Consider the following 18,745-nt stretch of genomic DNA (forward strand, 5'->3'; position numbering starts at 1 on the left):
TATTTATATATGTTTTAAAACACTGAAAAACTCTCATTTTTAAACCTAACCTCATTCACTCACTATTTCATATCTATAATACCTTGTATATTTTTTTTAATTTTTTTGAAGTTACTGACTCTGGAGATTGCTATCAATTAAGAGGGGGGGGGGGGGGGGGGCACCAGCTTTACCATACCAACTAAATGATATTTTTCTAACAAAAGAACTTCTTGATATTGTGACATAAATTTATTTTTTATGCTAAAACAATCTCTAGGGGCTGCTTTTATAGTGCAAGCAAAAATTTATGTGTATATAAACTAAAACAAGTTAGAGGCAGAGGGAGGGACTACCTTTTTTTTGTATCATCATGTTTGGGAAGCGAATCCAAGTTCTCAATTAAGTGGCCTGCCAAATTTCAAAAAGCAGGATGAGTTAATAAAGTTATAAAACTGTTGTCCATGTTTACAACCATATAGAATTTCGTATATGCTCTTATTAAACATCGAAATATCATATATATCCGTCCTAATATCTAAATATCATATTTACCCTTCTTAATGTTTTAAAATATCATATGTACCCAAATCTATTTTTTTGATATTTTTTATTGATTTATAATTCTTATTTATATTCCTAAATCATTATAATTGAAAAGCATATTAGAAATTGACAAAATTACCCCTTGATGTCAAAGGATACTATAGCCTCACTGTTCTGTCAAGTGTCAATATTCAAATGCAGTTACTATGCAAGCACCAAAGGTAGCTCCTCCAGACATGATATGCAGGGACAAATTGTTAGTTCAAAATACATATGTCCCAGAGGGAACAAAGGAGGAAGATGTCAACTCTAACATGGTTGTTTTTTTTAAATGTTTTAAGTTCTTTTTTTAATAGTAATTTCTTTACCTGGTTTATAAATCTGAGCAGTTTGTTAGAGATGGTAAAGTTGTTGATGAAAAAAGGCTTAAAGTGGTCCTCATATCTCCACCAGACTCACCTGAATCATCACCCATTCCAACAGTGTAGAACATAGCATTTCTCTTGATCCGAGCACCACAAGGTGTGCAATATATAGGCGGGGTTTAAAAATGAGCTTTTCAACTGCACATAGTTAACACGAGTTCTCAATCATCGAGTGTTCCAGAGCTTGATTCTTTTCTACTTTGGCTTTGCTCTGTATAAAATGAAAGATTCAAAAACAAACACAAAACAAACACATCTCCATAAAGTAAAATGTAGATTTTGACCTGGCCAACCCAATGCCTGAGACCTGTTATATGCTAACGAACCTGCTCTGGTGTAAACACCCTTTATTTTTTGCTTCCCGGACTTGGTTCCAGTAAAAGGTTCTGCAAGAAGTGATGTACTTTCCTGGACCACCTCCACCTTTTTCTCAGTCTTAACAACCTCCTCCTTAATGTTAATGGGCACAACAGAACTCGCAGGAATTTCCACTTTTACCCCAGTAATAGTTGGAGTATTCGTGTCATCGATTTCAGGTTCTTCTTCTTCATGGAATACATCCTGAACGAAATGAGGTGTTTTCCATAGCTTTTCTTGACCATAATCTTCTAAGAAATGTGCCCTCACTGGGTAAGTGAACCCCTATATTCAAACACATGAAAGTAGATTATTGCAGAAACCATAGCATTAGCCAAAGGTTATTATATTTATAATCCTAACCTCCATAACATCTTTGATTTGACCACATCTTCGACCACATATATAACAACAATATGTTACAAATTCAGGTGTATTAGATATCTGAAAATTAATAACAAATGATTAAAAGATAATGAAATGAAATCAATCATAAAAGCTGAAATAAAGAAAATATGTTATAAAACTAACCTTTATTTGCATGTGTTATAAAACTGACCTTCATTGTTGCTAGTTCTTCCACACACTGCATTAGAACTCCACACTCTGGTACCTATTAAACCATTTGTGTGTGGATAAGAGAGAGGGGGGGTAGATAGATTTGTTTCAACTTTAAATGAGAGGTGTATGCATGCAACAAAGCTCTTTTGTGTGTTTGTAAGAAAATTCTTTCAAGTAAAGTTACAGGTTTCAACCCATACTGTGAATACATAAGTAGTATAATACCTTAAATGCCCTTAAAATTGCCAAGTAGCGTAATGTACAACATCATATGGTTCACTGAAATCCTGATAAACAAAAACATACACAAGATATTAAAAAAGGGTTGAATTCAGTGTACTTTCATTGTTGAGTTTCTTACAGCATTCCTACCTTTTGCTTTGAATGGACCAAGAACTCCGAATTCCTTAGATCAACAACCTACAACCAAAAGTCGATTAAGAAAATATTGAACCAAGAAATCAACTCATTTAACAAATGAAAAAATAAAAAAATAAAAAAAATAGAATTTTCACCACGATGGTTAAAAACATGATGTAAATGAACTGAAGCTAACACAATCGAGCCAGAAATGCAGAAACCTTAACAGAAAAGAAGATAAAAAGAGACCTGTAGAGCTTTACAGATGTTTTTGAGTTCATCCCGGAGGTTGACTTTCTGGGAAGTCGTCACCACCTCAACAACACCCAAGCATGTTTCACCATCTATTTCAAACACATGGAGGTTGAGACACCTAAAAAAGTTGAAACTTTTTAGCGTAAATCACACGTACGTCATCCCCTTCTGCAACAATTCGAAGATCTGGTGTGCATGTGGGAAATTTCTTCATGAAAACGCGACTAGGGAAACCGATAATCTCATTAGAATCATACTTAACTTCAATATTAATCTAACCTAGGGCTTGTAAACTTGAGCAATCGTTGTAGTCTCTGGTGAGGTGAGGTGAGCCCGAGGTCGTCGGCGGAAAGAGATGAGCCGAGGCCAGAGGTGAGTTGAGGTAGATTCGGTAGTAGTGGAGGCAGATTAGGGTTTACAGAGGAAAGGGGAAGGAGAGAGTGAAGGTTGTCGGCTGGTGGCGTGTTTGCGTTGATCGACGACGACGACTGGGAATGGCAAGTAATGTTGGTCGAAGTGCGAAGGAAGAAGTAGGCGGCTATGTCGGAAGGGGAAGGAAGGGGAGTCGATAATTAGGGCAAGAGGGAAAGGAAGAAAAAGGAAGGCGGGGGATTTAACTTTTTTAGGATTTCATTTCCCCCCCCCCCCCCCCCCACACACACACACACATAGCTATTAAAAGATGGAACGCGCGTTCCCATTAACATTTATAAAGTGACATCTTCATACGACACACTTTTTATTATAGGCGCCCTCCGTGTTTTTTTTATTTTTGTTTAGACACTAATTTAAAGGCACGCAAAAATACGCGTCCTAGATCTTTAAAATTTATAGAGAGCTGACATTATCTTTAGGTCACCTACTTTTGCGTATCGTAAATCGACGCGTATCATAAATTGCGCGTCGTAAAAGGCTATTTTTCTAGTAGTGAGTCATTAGAGACATCATACTTTTGGTGCTAAGTTTTCCAAGACCTACACTACAAGGAGATTGAAGCGATTTGTTTACTACAACAAATCAAAAGGTATATAACTCTATACTTGTTCATTTCAAATTACACTAGGGTTGTATTAGGTTTAGATGTTCATTGTATGTTGTTATCAAGGTGTATTTCCATAGATCTTTTATATGATGCTTCTAGTCTATTAAATGTTAATTGTTTTCCATATTGTACAATTTTGTTTCCTATTGCAAAACTTAAAGTTGGCATAGAGACTATCAAAGGAGAATTTACTCACTTGTTCCTTTTAGTGCTGTGTTTTTTTCTATAATAAATATTATGTAATATTATCAATTTATTATATTTTTTACCATTAAAATTATTATTTGTATTTGACGTATTATTTATATATATATATATATATATATATATATATATATATGCAATGAATTACATTTTTGTGTATGGTATTTTATTTTGCATTAGAAAACTTTAAATGTGTTATTTAATTTGAAAATAAGTAAATCTATTAAAAATGTATATTTTTTAAAATATTTATAATTATGACACACAAAAATGTGTGTCGTTTTTCTTTGTGACAAGGATTTAATGATATGCATTGTGTGTCGTACGAGTCGTAAGGTTACAACACACAAATGCGTATCTTCTTCTTTTATAATAAGGGCTTCTTGACACGCATGAGCGTGTCATCAGCAACTTTTTATGACACATGATACATGTCATTAAAGAGTATTTTTCTATTAATCGTTTTTTTTTTTTTTTATCCTGAAAAAAGTTAATCAACAATTGTTTTCAAAAACTTCGGAAATGATTCTAACTCATGAGATACTATTTACAATAACTTATCACTTCATGAAAAGGACCCACAAATAGCAGTTGACGATCATAACGATGCATTCAAGTACATCACACGAACATACAAACGATAAGAATGATGTGCAAACCATATAGAAGCATTTTATACAACTTGATCCAGCAATACAATGGTTGTATGTGGAAACATTTATCATGATTAATTTGCATTGTTTTACATGTGAATCAAATATAATAATGTATGATCTTGACAACTATATATCTGTTCGATTGAAATCAATAGCAAGCTATATAATGTACATTTAGTTGCATAAATCTTAGATATCAAGCAGTGGTAATCAACAAAACCTACATGTATACCTTATTCCAACAATCTTCATGTAAAATGCATCTTTAAACCTTTGTAAACCATGTATCCTTTGTATTTATTTTATGCTTTGTATTCAAGCACATCCTCCATTGCCAAATCCTACCTTTCCTCCATTCACATCATACACAACCTCCAATGTCTTCTGCTGAGTATTCCCAAATATAGCAAGATCAGAATCATCCCCATTCGCAGCAAAAGCTAAACACACTTGACTAATCCCATTTGCATAAAGTGTCCCCGAAGCCGCAATATCCACGATTGTATTCCCACCCCAAACCATACTTATCTTTGGTATTTTAACACTACTAAATTTACTAAAATCGTAACATGTGTCAAGTATAGATAATGCTTTAGTCAATGGGTATTGTGTCATCTGTGCTTTAAATGCCGTACTTAGAGCCGAGTAAGCCGTGGGTGGTAGCCGTGTTATCACTGTTCCTGAGTCTATAATCATCCCCGATGTTGAAAAAACAGTCGGACTTATTGCTAATTTTTTTCCACCTACAATTATGTATTCAAGATCAAGCCCATAGAAGGAGCTCCCTTGTGAGGTAGAAAGCGGTGTGTACTTAACTCCGGTGGAAGCTCCGCCACCTCCAAAGTTCAAAAAACCGGTGGCGCTAGACCTTGATGGGAGACAATACGAGAAGACTTTCCCGTATTTCTTAGCAGCCTGTGACACAATCGAGAGCTTATCCCGACCAAGACCTAGCAACCCGGCGGCGCCGCCGAACAGTCCTTGGTTGTTTTGGCCACACCCGAAATAGAAATTATCAATTATGTCTTTTGAAGTGAGTGTAAGTTTCTCTGTTCCGAAAAACCCTACTGAGAAGGACTGATCACCGTACTGGATTCCGTAGACGCAGGTGGATGAGCTGCAACCGGGTGTGTTTCCGGTGGCGGAGATGAGGCCGGAGCACTCGGTTGAAGTGCATGAGATGTTGGTGTATGAGGTGGATGACGACGGTGTGAATATGGGTTCTTGCTGGCTGTAGCACGACCGAGCACATGGTTGACACTGGGTCCATGTTAGGTCGCTGCCGGTGTCAAAAATGAGTGAGAGGTCTTTCTTTGGTGTGCCTAATCCGACTGTGACTATGTAGTTGCCGGAGCCGATTGTGCTGCCGGATTTTGCAGGGATGGTGGCTTTGGAGGTTTTCGTGTCTTTTTTTCCGGTGGTTGTGATGGTGGTCAACTTGGAGTGGATTGAGTCAACTCTTGACTGGTCATGGGAGAAGATTTCTTCTACTGTTAAGGGTTTGACCATGTCTTCTTTGATCGTAGAACATGGTCCATGTTTATGAACCACTTGCAATGATCCTTTTTTCTTCGCGTCTGAAAGATGAATATAGATGTTGTTAGTCAGTGATTATATAAAAAAAAATAAAAAATTTAATTAAATTGCAGAATAATTGAATGGATTAAATCCTAAAATTTTGTCTTATTTGATAAAAGTTCATAATTTAATTATTATCTTTCCAAATACATCGGCTTGTGAAAATAAAAATGTATTTGGAGAATTTTAATGGTTTGGAATTGTATTTGTACAAAAAAACTATACGTGATGATGCATATCATATTATCATTGTTACTTTTATTAAAAGTATAAACATGTTGTTGGTAATCAATAAAGTATTTGAGAATGACTCCTAAATTGTATCTTATGTCATGAACATTGTATCTTACTCTTCTTGAACCATAAACTTTACGCAACCAATCTAATCAGTTCGATTTAATTGTGTCTAGCAAACACATGAATTATTTAATGGTTGTGAAAGTTGTCAAGCCAAATTCAATGTAAACTCGAGTTTAATATGATTTATTAAATTAAATAAGTCAATTTCATCTTATTATATTAAGAACAATTAATATCAACTTGAATTGGTTAACGAATTATATAGAAAAATTATTTTATTTTATAACAAAAGATATTATAAAACTAGGTATCAGAAAACAATGGTCTACTGTTTTTGTTGGGTTCCAGTACGCTTGTGATTCGATGTCGACTTATAAAAAAAAATAATTCGGAAGAAAACTAAATCAAACAAAATCCTCAGTTATTATCTCAATAAAAAGAAGACCCATTTCCATGTGATTCTGCAATAAAAAGCATAGGAACAACACAAAACAATTTTGTCATACTTGGCTACTGACAGTATATTATTGGCCATGCGTTTATCGTACTTTTTTTTTTCTTTTAGAAACGTCAATATATATAATCTACATGTAATTAAACTTTTATTTGTGTATTCCACTATGGAAGATTTATGACTTTATAGATGAAATCCCGTGTCTAAACATGTATTTTACATTGATGTGTGTATTGTTTTTTAATACAATCAATGTCTCAGTTAGTATATATTTTTATTTTCTTACTTTATAAAAATTATTATTTATCTTATACAGTATAATTTGATAGAAAAATCCTAAAATAACTCTAACTTATACATTAACTTGTTTACATTTTCTGTTAATATTTAATTAATTAAATTAAGTTTATTATGTTGACAATAATATACATGTGAAATGACAACCCACCAAGCATCCTGTTTCAGTGATGCTTATCTTCTAATCATTACGCATTATTTCCTCTAGAAGAAATAGAAATGATATTTCATTTTCGAATACACTTCTTTAATTTTTCCCTTTTATTAAATTATTTTATGATATTATTCACTTCTAATCAATATAATTATTACATTAATATTGCAGAAACAAAAAATTTGTTTGCACATATTTAAGATACTTAAATAATAATCAAGTATATATCTTAGTGTACACATAACATAAAACTTTGAGAATACCGAATTCTATAATAGTTAAGTTGTAATATTTATGTGTTTCGACGTGTAGAAGCATAAACAATATATAGACATGTAAAGTTTGTGGGCAACGAATTTTATAATTTGGTGTGAACATCCATGGTCCCAAAGTCCCATTAATCAACTAGTAGTGGTTACCTTACCTATCTCTTGGGGTCCAATTCGTTTCTTTTTTTTATTAATTTGTTGCATGAAAGCGACTTGCGAAAGAGATTAAAATGACGTGTTTGTCAACGAACCTAACGTGAACGTGATTTAAAGTAGGTTACATATCTATGATTGTTCATTTCTAAATATAAGTACATAGAAAATACTTAATAAAATTTTTTTAATAAGTAAAGTATTGACCATTTATGAATCCATTCTAATTTATTTTGTGAAAATTAACTTTTATATCTAGTTTTACGTGTATTGCCTTAAATGAACTTTTTCTAATCATATTTACTATTAAATACTTAATAGAATAGGAGTATATATAGCTCGACTTTTACAAAATAATTGTAATAGGCATTAAAAATATACGCATATAATTGAACAATCACAATCCCCTTTATTATACTCCGTAGGGTTTTAACGAATAAGGAAGAAAATTAAGGTTGAGAGTTTAACTCTTTTTGATATAAAATCTATAGTTTAGAAGTATAGTAGTATGCACGAGTCGTTAAAAAGAATAATTCAAAAGTTCTCATTGTAATTTCATATACACACAAATAAAGCCTAGGTTTTTACTTATACTTTTTTGGGCTTTATGGTACAATTGTGATATGTTTCAACACAAATATAGCATACAGGAGAACCTTAACAATAAACAAAAATCAAGATAACATACAGGACCCTTAACTCTTAAAAAATTATATACGTTGTTATATATATGCATCTATATATGGTGTTATAAACATTGGAATATCGTAAAATTTTAAATAAAGCATATCACGAGAGCACATATAAAAAAAAAATTGCATTTATATTAAGTAATTATATCCATATGAACATTTATTTATAAAGGATAAAATTTTATGAATTCTAATATATTCAGAGATTTTCAATAAAATAAAATGTCAAAACATGGTAATTGATATTTATTATCCTATTCTTAACGTTTTTTACGTTCACGTTTGAGTATTTTCGCACACACACACTCATATATATATATATATATATATATATATATATATATATATATATATATATATATATATATATATATATATATATATATATATATATATATATATATATATATATATATATATATATATATATATATATATATATATATATAGAGAGAGAGAGAGAGAGAGAGAGGATACATACAACATACATATATCTATAGAGAAAAAATGGTTGCTGGAAAAATACCAACCTTTAGTGGGAGGGATACAAATGGAGGATGGTAGGAAAGAGCTTAGTTCAAGGGTGTGGTAGTGGTGGGCTTCATTGCTTCGGTCCAAAGTATGGCCTTCTCTTGCAATAACTATAAAGAAGAGAAAGGAATATGAAAGCACCAAAACGAGAGAATTTGATGGTGTCATTTTTCCTAATGCTTTTCCTACACTCACTCACCATTATTTATAGCCAATCTATATGACCTTATTCTTCAAAGTATCTTCTAAAGTCGTCCCATATTTTTTTATAAAATATTAAAAAAATCCATATATTATAGTTCATTATATCGTGGAATACTAACAACATATTTATTAAAATATGACACTCTATTTGGTTGTCATATGATGAAGGGTTGGTTCGCTATATTTGTGATCAATTATAGTATATATATTTTTCTTTGGTTATTTCCGAGGCAATGTTTATTTATATAGATTATGCTGACTATTTAATAAAATAAAAGAAACATCGACTATTATGAAAAGACTCAAAATAGTGATGGACTTTGTACGGAACGATATTTTAATTTGTTGTGGAGTATTTTCTTACATGTTGTATAAATTATTAGAAAATATCAATCAAGTCATAAAACAAACATTGAAAAGTAGCTAATTAGACATGCTGCATACTAGAAGCAAAGAAATTTTAACCATTCCGTCCATCCACATCGCATCCACTACAATACTCATCATATATATATATATATATATATATATATATATATATATATATATATATATATATATATATATATATATATATATATATATATATATATATATATATATATATGTGTGTGTGTGTGTGTGTGTGTTCAGGTTCATTTAAGACCATTTTAATTTTGTGAGACCGTGAAACCAAATCTAAAAATAATTTTAACATGCAAAATAAATAGAAAAATCCAAAAATTCTTTTTTTAAATATTATTTTCAGAACTTGAATTAACTAAAAATAAAAAAAATAAAAATAAAAAAATCTTTTTTTTTTAAAATACGTGAAATATTCTGATAGAATATTACACTGATATATTCTAAAAAATAATTTTAAAATGAAAAATAAATGGAAAAATCTAAAAATTTTTTTTTTAAATATTATTTTCGGAACTTGAATTAACTAAAAGAAAGAAAAAAAATCCCGTTTTTTTTTTAAATACGTGAAATATTCTAATAGAATATTGCACTGTACATATTCTAAAAAATAATTTTAAAATGCAAAATAAATGGAAAAATCAAAAAAATTCTTTTTTTAAAATATTATTTTCGGAACTTGAATTAACTAAAAAAAATAAAAATAAATAACAATAATAAAAAAATGAGTCTCACGATCTCACAAAATTAGGTCGTCTCACATGAACCTAACTATATATATATATATATATATATATATATATATATATATATATATATATATATATATATATATATATATATATATATGGTGAGGTTCAATAGAGAACCATAACTAACCAAGAAACCAAGGAACCAATCGTAAGCATCGGAAATCATAACGATCAACGGCCAAAAAAAATAGATGTACACTTTTACATTGGATGCACACATACCGGATTATACCAAAAAATCAACCTTTTACAAAAAAAAAACTCACCACTTTTTTTCGTTTAAAATATTTTTTAGGCAATGTTTTTTATCACACCCCCCCCCCCCCCCCCCCCGAATATACCGTTGTTCACGATTTTACGTCTTCTTTCCATAGAGATCTATAATGATATATAAAAAAACAATTTTTTTTTTCGAAAAAAACTCACTTCATTTTGTTTAATGAAAAAAGTTAAGGTCTATTTTTTATAGAAAAAACTTAATAAATATATCAAAATTCATTTTTTTTACTTTTTAAACATAGATTCATATTCATATTAAAAATAATAATAAAAAAATTTAAAAAAAAAAGGTTTTTCAATTCATATTCACGTTGTGAACTTGTTCAGATTCATATTGTAAACATGTTCTGATTCACATTGTGAACCTCCTCAAATTCACAGTGTGTATAATAATAAATCAGATTCACAGTGTGAATCTAAACTGATCGGAGTTTTTTCACATTGTGAATGTTAAAATTTGAAATATTTACAGTTTAGATTCACAATGTGAATCTACACTGATCGAGGTTTTTTTTTTTTTTGTGAACATTCTCAGATTCACAAAATTGAAATATTTACAGTTTAGATTCACACTGTGAATCTACACTGTTCGAGGGTTTTTTTTAATCGGTGTTGATGTTTATTAATAGAGTACAAAAAATTAATATTTTTTTGAATAACTAGTTTTTTTATATAAAAAAAGCTTAAATATTGAAAAAAATAAGAAAATTAAGTGGGTTTTTTTTCGAAAAAAAAATCATTTTTTGATATATCATCATCGATCTCTATGGAAAGAGGACGAAAAATCGTGAACAACGGTATGTTCGGATTTTTTTTTTCGATAAAAAACTTGGCCTAAAAAAATTTAAATGAAAAAAAGGAAGTGAGTTTTGTTATAATCCGGTACATGTGCGTGCATTATAAAAATTTATAATCCTTACTTTTGCCGTTGATCGCTTTAAATTTCGACGTTTTGGATTGGTTCCTTGAATAATAATGGTTCTCTATTGAAGTTTCGATATATATATATATATATATATATATATATATATATATATATATATATATATATATATGAGTAAGATCAACTGAGAACCTGAAATGTTAAGAACGCGAGAGCAAATCTATACCATGTAAATATCTAAATCTAAGGCTATTACTAATCGGACCATTTATATAAATTCTTAAACTACTAGCATTAAACTGTAACATTAAAATTATCAAAAGGGTATAACAGTAATCACAACTTTAGTAATTCCTAAAATATCTCAATCTCTCCTATTTTCTTTCATTTTCCCGTCTTTCTCATCCTCCCTCTCGTATACCTAGGATTTCATTGACAAAGTCGCCTCTATCATCCACATACCACCAAAATCTGTTCAACATCATCATCTCATGTTGTAGTAACCATCAAGGCTCATCCCTGGTCTAAACGTCAGTTACACACAATGGTTCCCTCTTCGAATCCTAATCTATTTCAACTACAATAATGTTTCACTTTCTCTTAAACAAGCAAACAACATGGATAACACGAGGGGGATATAGAGAGAGAGAGAGATCAAGAGTGGGGGACGTTGTAACAGAGGTGTTAGAGGCAATGTTGTTGATGTCGTACTGTATTGGGCGGCCCAACAAGCCGATTATGAACCTGGTGCTTAGAAGTTGTGGTTATCATTATTATACATGCCTTTTCTTCTTCTTCTTCTTCTTCTTCTTCTTCTTCTTGTTCCTATTTTGATTTTCTGAGATTAATTTCGATTTTTGATATTATTTTCACAATTTGTTGTTATCTATGTTACTTAATTCCTTACTAATTAGCCTCCTCTTGTTTTTGTGTGTATGGTGTTGAAAGGGTGTTTAACAGGTTTGTGATGATGAAGACGGTTGCTTGATGAAGACTCGTCAATGGGTATATCATATGGCTAGGTGTTTCTGTCGAAGATATACAAATTAAAAAGGCTTCTTAATTTTGAGTTTGCGAGACAAAAGACACATACAAAGGTAAAAGAGTTATTTGTTTCTTTTCTTTTACTTTCTTATAATGCTTATTAAATTGTTTTTCCATTTAAGGCATGTTTGGCACAGAACTTTTGGAAGCGTTTAGGAGCTTCTAGCTTTTAGCTTTTGACAAAACGCTCTAGTTTAAAAAAAAAGTTTCGTTTGGCAGTACGAGCGTTTAGCTTTTAGTTTTATCAAAACGCTCCGATTCTAAAAGCCACTTCATGTAGCTTTTAACAAAACGCTCCGGAGCTTTTGAAATCAATTTCCATAATTACCCTTAAAAATATATTTATATACTTTTTTATTTTTAATCAATTGTCCTTTTATGTAATTTTATATATTTCAAAAGCTTCCAGCTCCTTTTACCAAACATTCATATAACAAATAAAAGCTACAGCTTTCCGCTACCAGCTACCAGCTATATGCTACCAGCTAGCAGCTACTTTTGCCAAACACGCCCTTAATATATTTAACTTTTTCATCCTGTTCATCATGCTTCTTATGTTCCTTTTGCTGATGTATTAAATGTTTTTAGAAGGTCCACTAAATAAGTTTTTGAACATTAAATTTGTTCAAGAGAATAGATTTTTTTTTTAATTTAGATGTATAACAAATATGAATGGGTTTTTTAATTTATATTTATTTTTTATATCAATAAATTTACATTAATATAGCTATAATTATAAATTAATATGGCTATAACATTTTTTATATCTATATATAATCATATATGAATATAGCTACAATCATAAATGAATATAATTATAACCATATATATATACGTGTTTGTGAATAAATGAAGATGCATATATACATTATTATAGTTTGTGAATAGTTTTATTTTTTAATATCATTGAAATCATTTTGCAGGTATGAATTTAAGAATAACAATGATCACATGTGCCTTTGTTTTTGGGTGTGATGGTAACATCAAGATTAAGGACCATGAGCACATTGTTTTTTATGATTATAAATGTATTAGAAATATTTTATCTGTTTCATTTGTTTGTGATTTCAACTGATTTTTTTAACTTCACATTGTCCTATATTCATTTAAGATTACACATGTATTTAACTCTTTTTTTAACCTTTGTACTGTGTTTTCTTCGTTTGTGATCATAATTGTGTTGAGTTTTTTTTTTTTTTTTTTTTTTTTTTTTTTTTTATCTATCCTATTATGTGTTATTAATTACAATGTTTATTGTTATTTATTATTATTCATGATTAACATAACCCAATTAACTAAAATTCTGAAAAATTATTTAAAAGTTTTTTTTATATACATTTCAATCATTAATGAATTTAACATAAATGTAATTTTTTTTAAAATATAAATAAACCATAGTTAAAAATAGAAACCTAGAAGTTATATAAATTATTTTTCATTCGAATGAATTCGTGTGAATCATGTGATATAAGAAAAAAAAATGATTTTTTAAATTAAAAAAAAATGAAAAAAGTATTTCTTTTAATATTTTATTAATAAAATATTAATTATTTTTTTTGGAAACGGTCATAATCCCTAAATTTAATGAAAGTATTTCTTTTAGGTGTTCTCAATTGATCATTTCCGTATATATATATATATATATATATATATATATATATATATATATATATATATATATATATATATATATATATATATATAATCAAGATCAAATAAGAAGGAAATTTTTGGTAAGAAGGTAATAAGTATTTCTTTTAGGTGTTCTCAATTGATCATTTCCATATATATATATATATATATATATATATATATATATATATATATATATATATATATATATGTATATATATATATATACAGTCAAGATCAAATAAGAAGGAAATTTTTGGTAGGAAGGTAATAAGTTTTTTTTTCTACATATTTTTTCCGCGAACAAACAAAATGAATTATTAGATGATTCATTTGTAAGATGACTCACAAAAAAAAATTCTCAAAAAAACATATCGATGATTCATTTATACAATGATTTTGTTGTTATTCACTAAAATTATCATAAAAATGAATTTTTTCTTAATTTACTTAAAAATGAATCATAAAGATGTTTTTTTGGGAATTTTTTTCTTGTGAATCATCTAGTTATTCATTTATTTTGTTCGTCAAAAAAATATGTAGAAATTTTTTTTTTACCTTCTTACCAAAAAAAATTTCTTACCGGACCTATATATATATATATATATATATATATATATATATATATATATATATATATATATATATATATATATATATATATATATTCTTTTCAACCGCAACATAAAACTAAAAACTAGCAAAAGCTTGAGAGTTACAAAGAGAAAATTGCTAATTTAGGATTTTGCAACCAACTTATCCAATTAACTCAAAGATTTGATTTCCTTGTAGTAATAAAAAAATGATTATATATATATATATATATATATATATATATATATATATATATATATATATATATATATATATATATATATATATATATATATTCTTTTCAACCGCAACATAAAACTAAAAACTAGCAAAAGCTTGAGAGTTACAAAGAGAAAATTGCTAATTTAGGATTTTGCAACCAACTTATCCAATTAACTCAAAGATTTGATTTCCTTGTAGTAATAAAAAAAATGATTGAGAAACTAAAAAATCCTATAAGACGGCCTCATAAGGCTTCTTATGACTAAACAACTGCTTATTCCGAACATACTAGTTAGCCCACTTAAGAGTAGCTCCCACAACATCCAAACACAATCTAACAAGCTTCTTTGAAGGATAAGCAGGCAACCAACACGTCCAATCCCCAAAATTACAAAAGAACGAAAAATATAACCCCCACCAAGTAGCCAAATAATTCCATAAATCAATCACCATCTCGCATGTGAAGAAAAGATGATTAATAGTCTCCCTATCATTAATACAAAGCGGACAAAGAAAAGACCCAATACCAATACCTCTTCTATCCAATCTGACTCGGGTAAAGAGCTGATACAATCAAATTTCCTCAAAAAAAATATTGACTTTAATGGGAACCACATCATTCCACCTAGTCGAATTAACATCCACAACCAAAGTATTAGCATCAACGAAAGACTATATATAAGCAATCATGAATCCATCATTACCAGTCAAAGACCACATCCAATCATCCATATTATCAATCAAAGTCACCATACTAATGCATCTACGCAAAGTCAAATACTATAAAATCTCCTCCCCATCCCTCGGTCTTCTTCTTAAACCGAGAACCAGTCAAGAATATTAATACGACCAAACATTACAACTTTTTTCTTCATCGAAGGCATACAATTGTGGAAATTATTCTTCGAGCGAGTTTTCTCCACACGAAATATCATCCTAAAAGGAAGGGTACATCCCATCCCCCAACTTACGAGTACAAGTTAACAACATATCTAAAAGTCTGTCCCCAACAAACAAAGTACAAGTAGGATTTATAGAGAGACATATAATATGTAGGAAAATTTTCTAACTCACCTCTTATAATCCAAGTCATCTTATGCTCCTCCAAATCACCTCATATAAAAAACTTGTTATGTAACGATTCCAACTGTATATGCACTACAACTGGGATTTAATAGAGAGACATAATATGTAGGAAATTTTTCAAGCACCACTTTCATCAATGAAAGTTAGACACCAACAGACAAAGTACGAGCTTTACAATTAGAGAGTTTATAAATAAACTTATCTACAACTCCTTTCCAATTTCCATACCCATAAGAAAACGGAAAAGGAGAAACTCCACAACCTAAAATCTCATCCAAATCATTAACTACCCCGTTAAACACACCAACACCAAGAATCTTACTTTTATGGATGCTAATTTTAAGGCCCGCGACTAAGAAAAAACATATGAGAAGACACACCAAATTACTAGCATTTCTTTGAGACCATTTACCCAAGAAAGTTCCATTATCAACCTACAAAAGATAAGACAACAGCACAATAGGATGCCCCAACACCGTTCCTTTTAACAAACCAATACACTTAGCCTTAAAAATAATGGCATGTATATCCTCCATAGCTAGGATAATTAAAAAAAGGACAACGGGTCACCCTGTCTAAGGTACAAACATATCTCAAACGCATTTGTATGTGAACCATTGATAATAATAGAAGCCCTAGAATTCTTAAGGAACCTTGAGATCCATCATATTCACATACAACCAAAACCAAAGTTATCCATAACCAAATCTAAAAAGTCTCATCGTATGTAATCTTAAACTTTCTCAAAATCAACTTTGAAGAGAAGAAAGATTTGCTTATGCTTACGATACCATTCCATAACTTCATTCAAACTAAGCACACCATCACAAATATTCCTTCATTTAATAAAGGCAGAATGCTCCCGACTGACATAACTCCCAATAACTGCATTCACATGGCTAGCCAATAATTTTCCAATGATCTTGTACTGGCACTCAATTAGGCTAATTGGGCGAAAATCACTAACAAACTTTGCATTGGTAACCTTAGGAATAAAAGTAATAAAAGAAGGATTACAACCTTTAGGAATGTACAAAGAATGGAAAAAAACACATACACACAAACACACACACACACACACACACACACACATATATATATATATATATATATATATATATATATATATATATATATATAGAGAGAGAGAGAGAGAGAGAGAGAAAGAGAGATAGAGAGAGAGATTATAGATTCGGTGAGGACTCAAAAAATGGAAAGGACTACGAGGATAATGTTGGATAAGGTGTCTAAGTCCATAACTTATTTGGTATATACTTGACCCGACCGGCATGGTCCATTTGGGTTGCATCTCATCCAAACTATTATGGATAATTTTATGAGAGTTATACACATATGTTTATTAATATATTATAAGTTATAATATATTAATATGAAGTTACGTTATTTAATTAGTTTTAGTCTTAAATTAATTATGAATTAATTCAGAGATTAAAAGGAAGACTAATTAGATTATGGGCTATTTGTCTTATATAGTGTGGGCTAATACTCATTTGTTAATGGGCTAGGCTTATGTGGAAGTCCATGGATGATCCATGGAGCTTTTAACCCATGGATCCTTGGAAAGGAAAAGACATGGGTTATTAGGGTTTCACCCTAACCATGCACACTATATAAGCATGCTTATGGAGCATGAAATGGAGCCTAAGGAAAAACTAGTGAACTAGTGTGTGTGTGTGCATGTGTGTGACCGAAAATACAAGAGTGTGTATACTCTCTCAAAGTTTTCCAAGAGTTTGTGGTGTTTTGTGATTCCATTTGAGGCATTCACACTATTGTTGCTTGGCCCTCAAACTCCTTAGAACCAAACTCATCAAAAGGTATGTAATCTCTTCTAACTCTTTTATGTTGAAATGTTCCCCATGCCATGTTAGATAGGTTATAAACATTGGAAAATTTAATATTTTGCATGTATTTAGACAAACATAGATCCAAGGTTTATTAGGGTTGCATGCACACTTAGGAAGTGTTAGATTGCTCAAAACCCAACAGTGGTATCAGAGCCTAGGTTTGCTTGTTTGATACTTGATGCAAAATAGTGAAAAAAGTCGAAATTGTTGTTGTCTGCATGATGGACTCGCCGAGTCCATGGGGGGGACTCGATGAGTCCAAGTCAAACTTCAACCTACTCGTCGAGTAGGTTCATGCACTCGACGAGTAGGGTCGAAAGAGTGCAGTTTTTCGACTTTTGCTGCTGGAAATGGACTAGAAACATTACCCTAAACTGTTTTGGTGTTATAAAACTTATTTTAGTTGGTGTAATGGTTGTTCTAATCCATTTACAATAGCATATATCAAAATTCCATGATTTTATGTGTTCATATGATTCTTGAAATTTTGAAGATCATGTTCATGTTCTTATGAATTTAGGAATGATTTGCTGAATTGTTTAGAATTAATTCTTGATCATTTATGTGTTTTAATGGAGTCCATAATTTGTCCTCAAGTTATGGATTTCCAAAGGTCACTCTTATTTAACACACACTTAAAACACATAAGTTACATGAAAATGAAGAGTCTTCATTTTTATGAACCTTTAATTCATAAGTTATGAAATGAAGAGTTTCGCATAGTTACAAAACTTGCCCTCAAGTTTTGGAATATGTAAAGTTTCACACACTTTAATAAACTTTAATTCCAACCCTTAGAGTTTTAATAGTTAAAATTCAACCCTTATACTAGTTATAACATTAATGGTTAATTATTATATATATGTATAAGAATAAGTCGTTTTACCGTTAGTAGGCCTCATTCACGAAGCCGGTCTATAAGGTGGGTATAAGGTTGTTGCCTATAAAATGGTGACTTAATGGGTG

General features: G+C 30.3%; 1 protein-coding gene across 1 annotated transcript; it reads right to left on the reverse strand.

Moving 5' to 3' along the window:
- Window positions 1-4,499: 4,499 nt before the first annotated feature.
- Window positions 4,500-9,014, reverse strand: LOC145014494 (aspartyl protease family protein At5g10770-like). The gene is made up of 2 exons (XM_078972876.1): window positions 8,813-9,014; window positions 4,500-5,962 (listed from the first exon to the last, which is right to left on the reverse strand). The coding sequence occupies exons 1-2, from the start codon at window positions 8,979-8,981 to the stop codon at window positions 4,701-4,703; spliced, it is 1,431 nt and encodes a 476-aa protein (XP_078829002.1). The 5' UTR covers window positions 8,982-9,014; the 3' UTR covers window positions 4,500-4,700.
- Between the last annotated feature and the right edge of the window lie 9,731 nt (window positions 9,015-18,745).

The sequence above is a fragment of the Lactuca saligna genome, chromosome 9 (genome assembly GCF_052625555.1).
Source record: "Lactuca saligna cultivar CGN05327 chromosome 9, ASM5262555v1, whole genome shotgun sequence".
In the NCBI taxonomy this organism is placed as follows: domain Eukaryota; kingdom Viridiplantae; phylum Streptophyta; class Magnoliopsida; order Asterales; family Asteraceae; genus Lactuca; species Lactuca saligna.

What these genes read in the sequence shown, in the direction of transcription:
- LOC145014494 (XM_078972876.1), bottom strand. Translation starts at nt 8,981, where the DNA reads ATGACACCATCAAATTCTCTCGTTTTGGTGCTTTCATATTCCTTTCTC. An exon ending in TTGTATCCCTCCCACTAAAG is followed by an intron (nt 5,963 to 8,812) that starts GTTGGTATTTTT and finishes TTCATCTTTCAG; the next exon opens with ACGCGAAGAAAAAAGGATCA.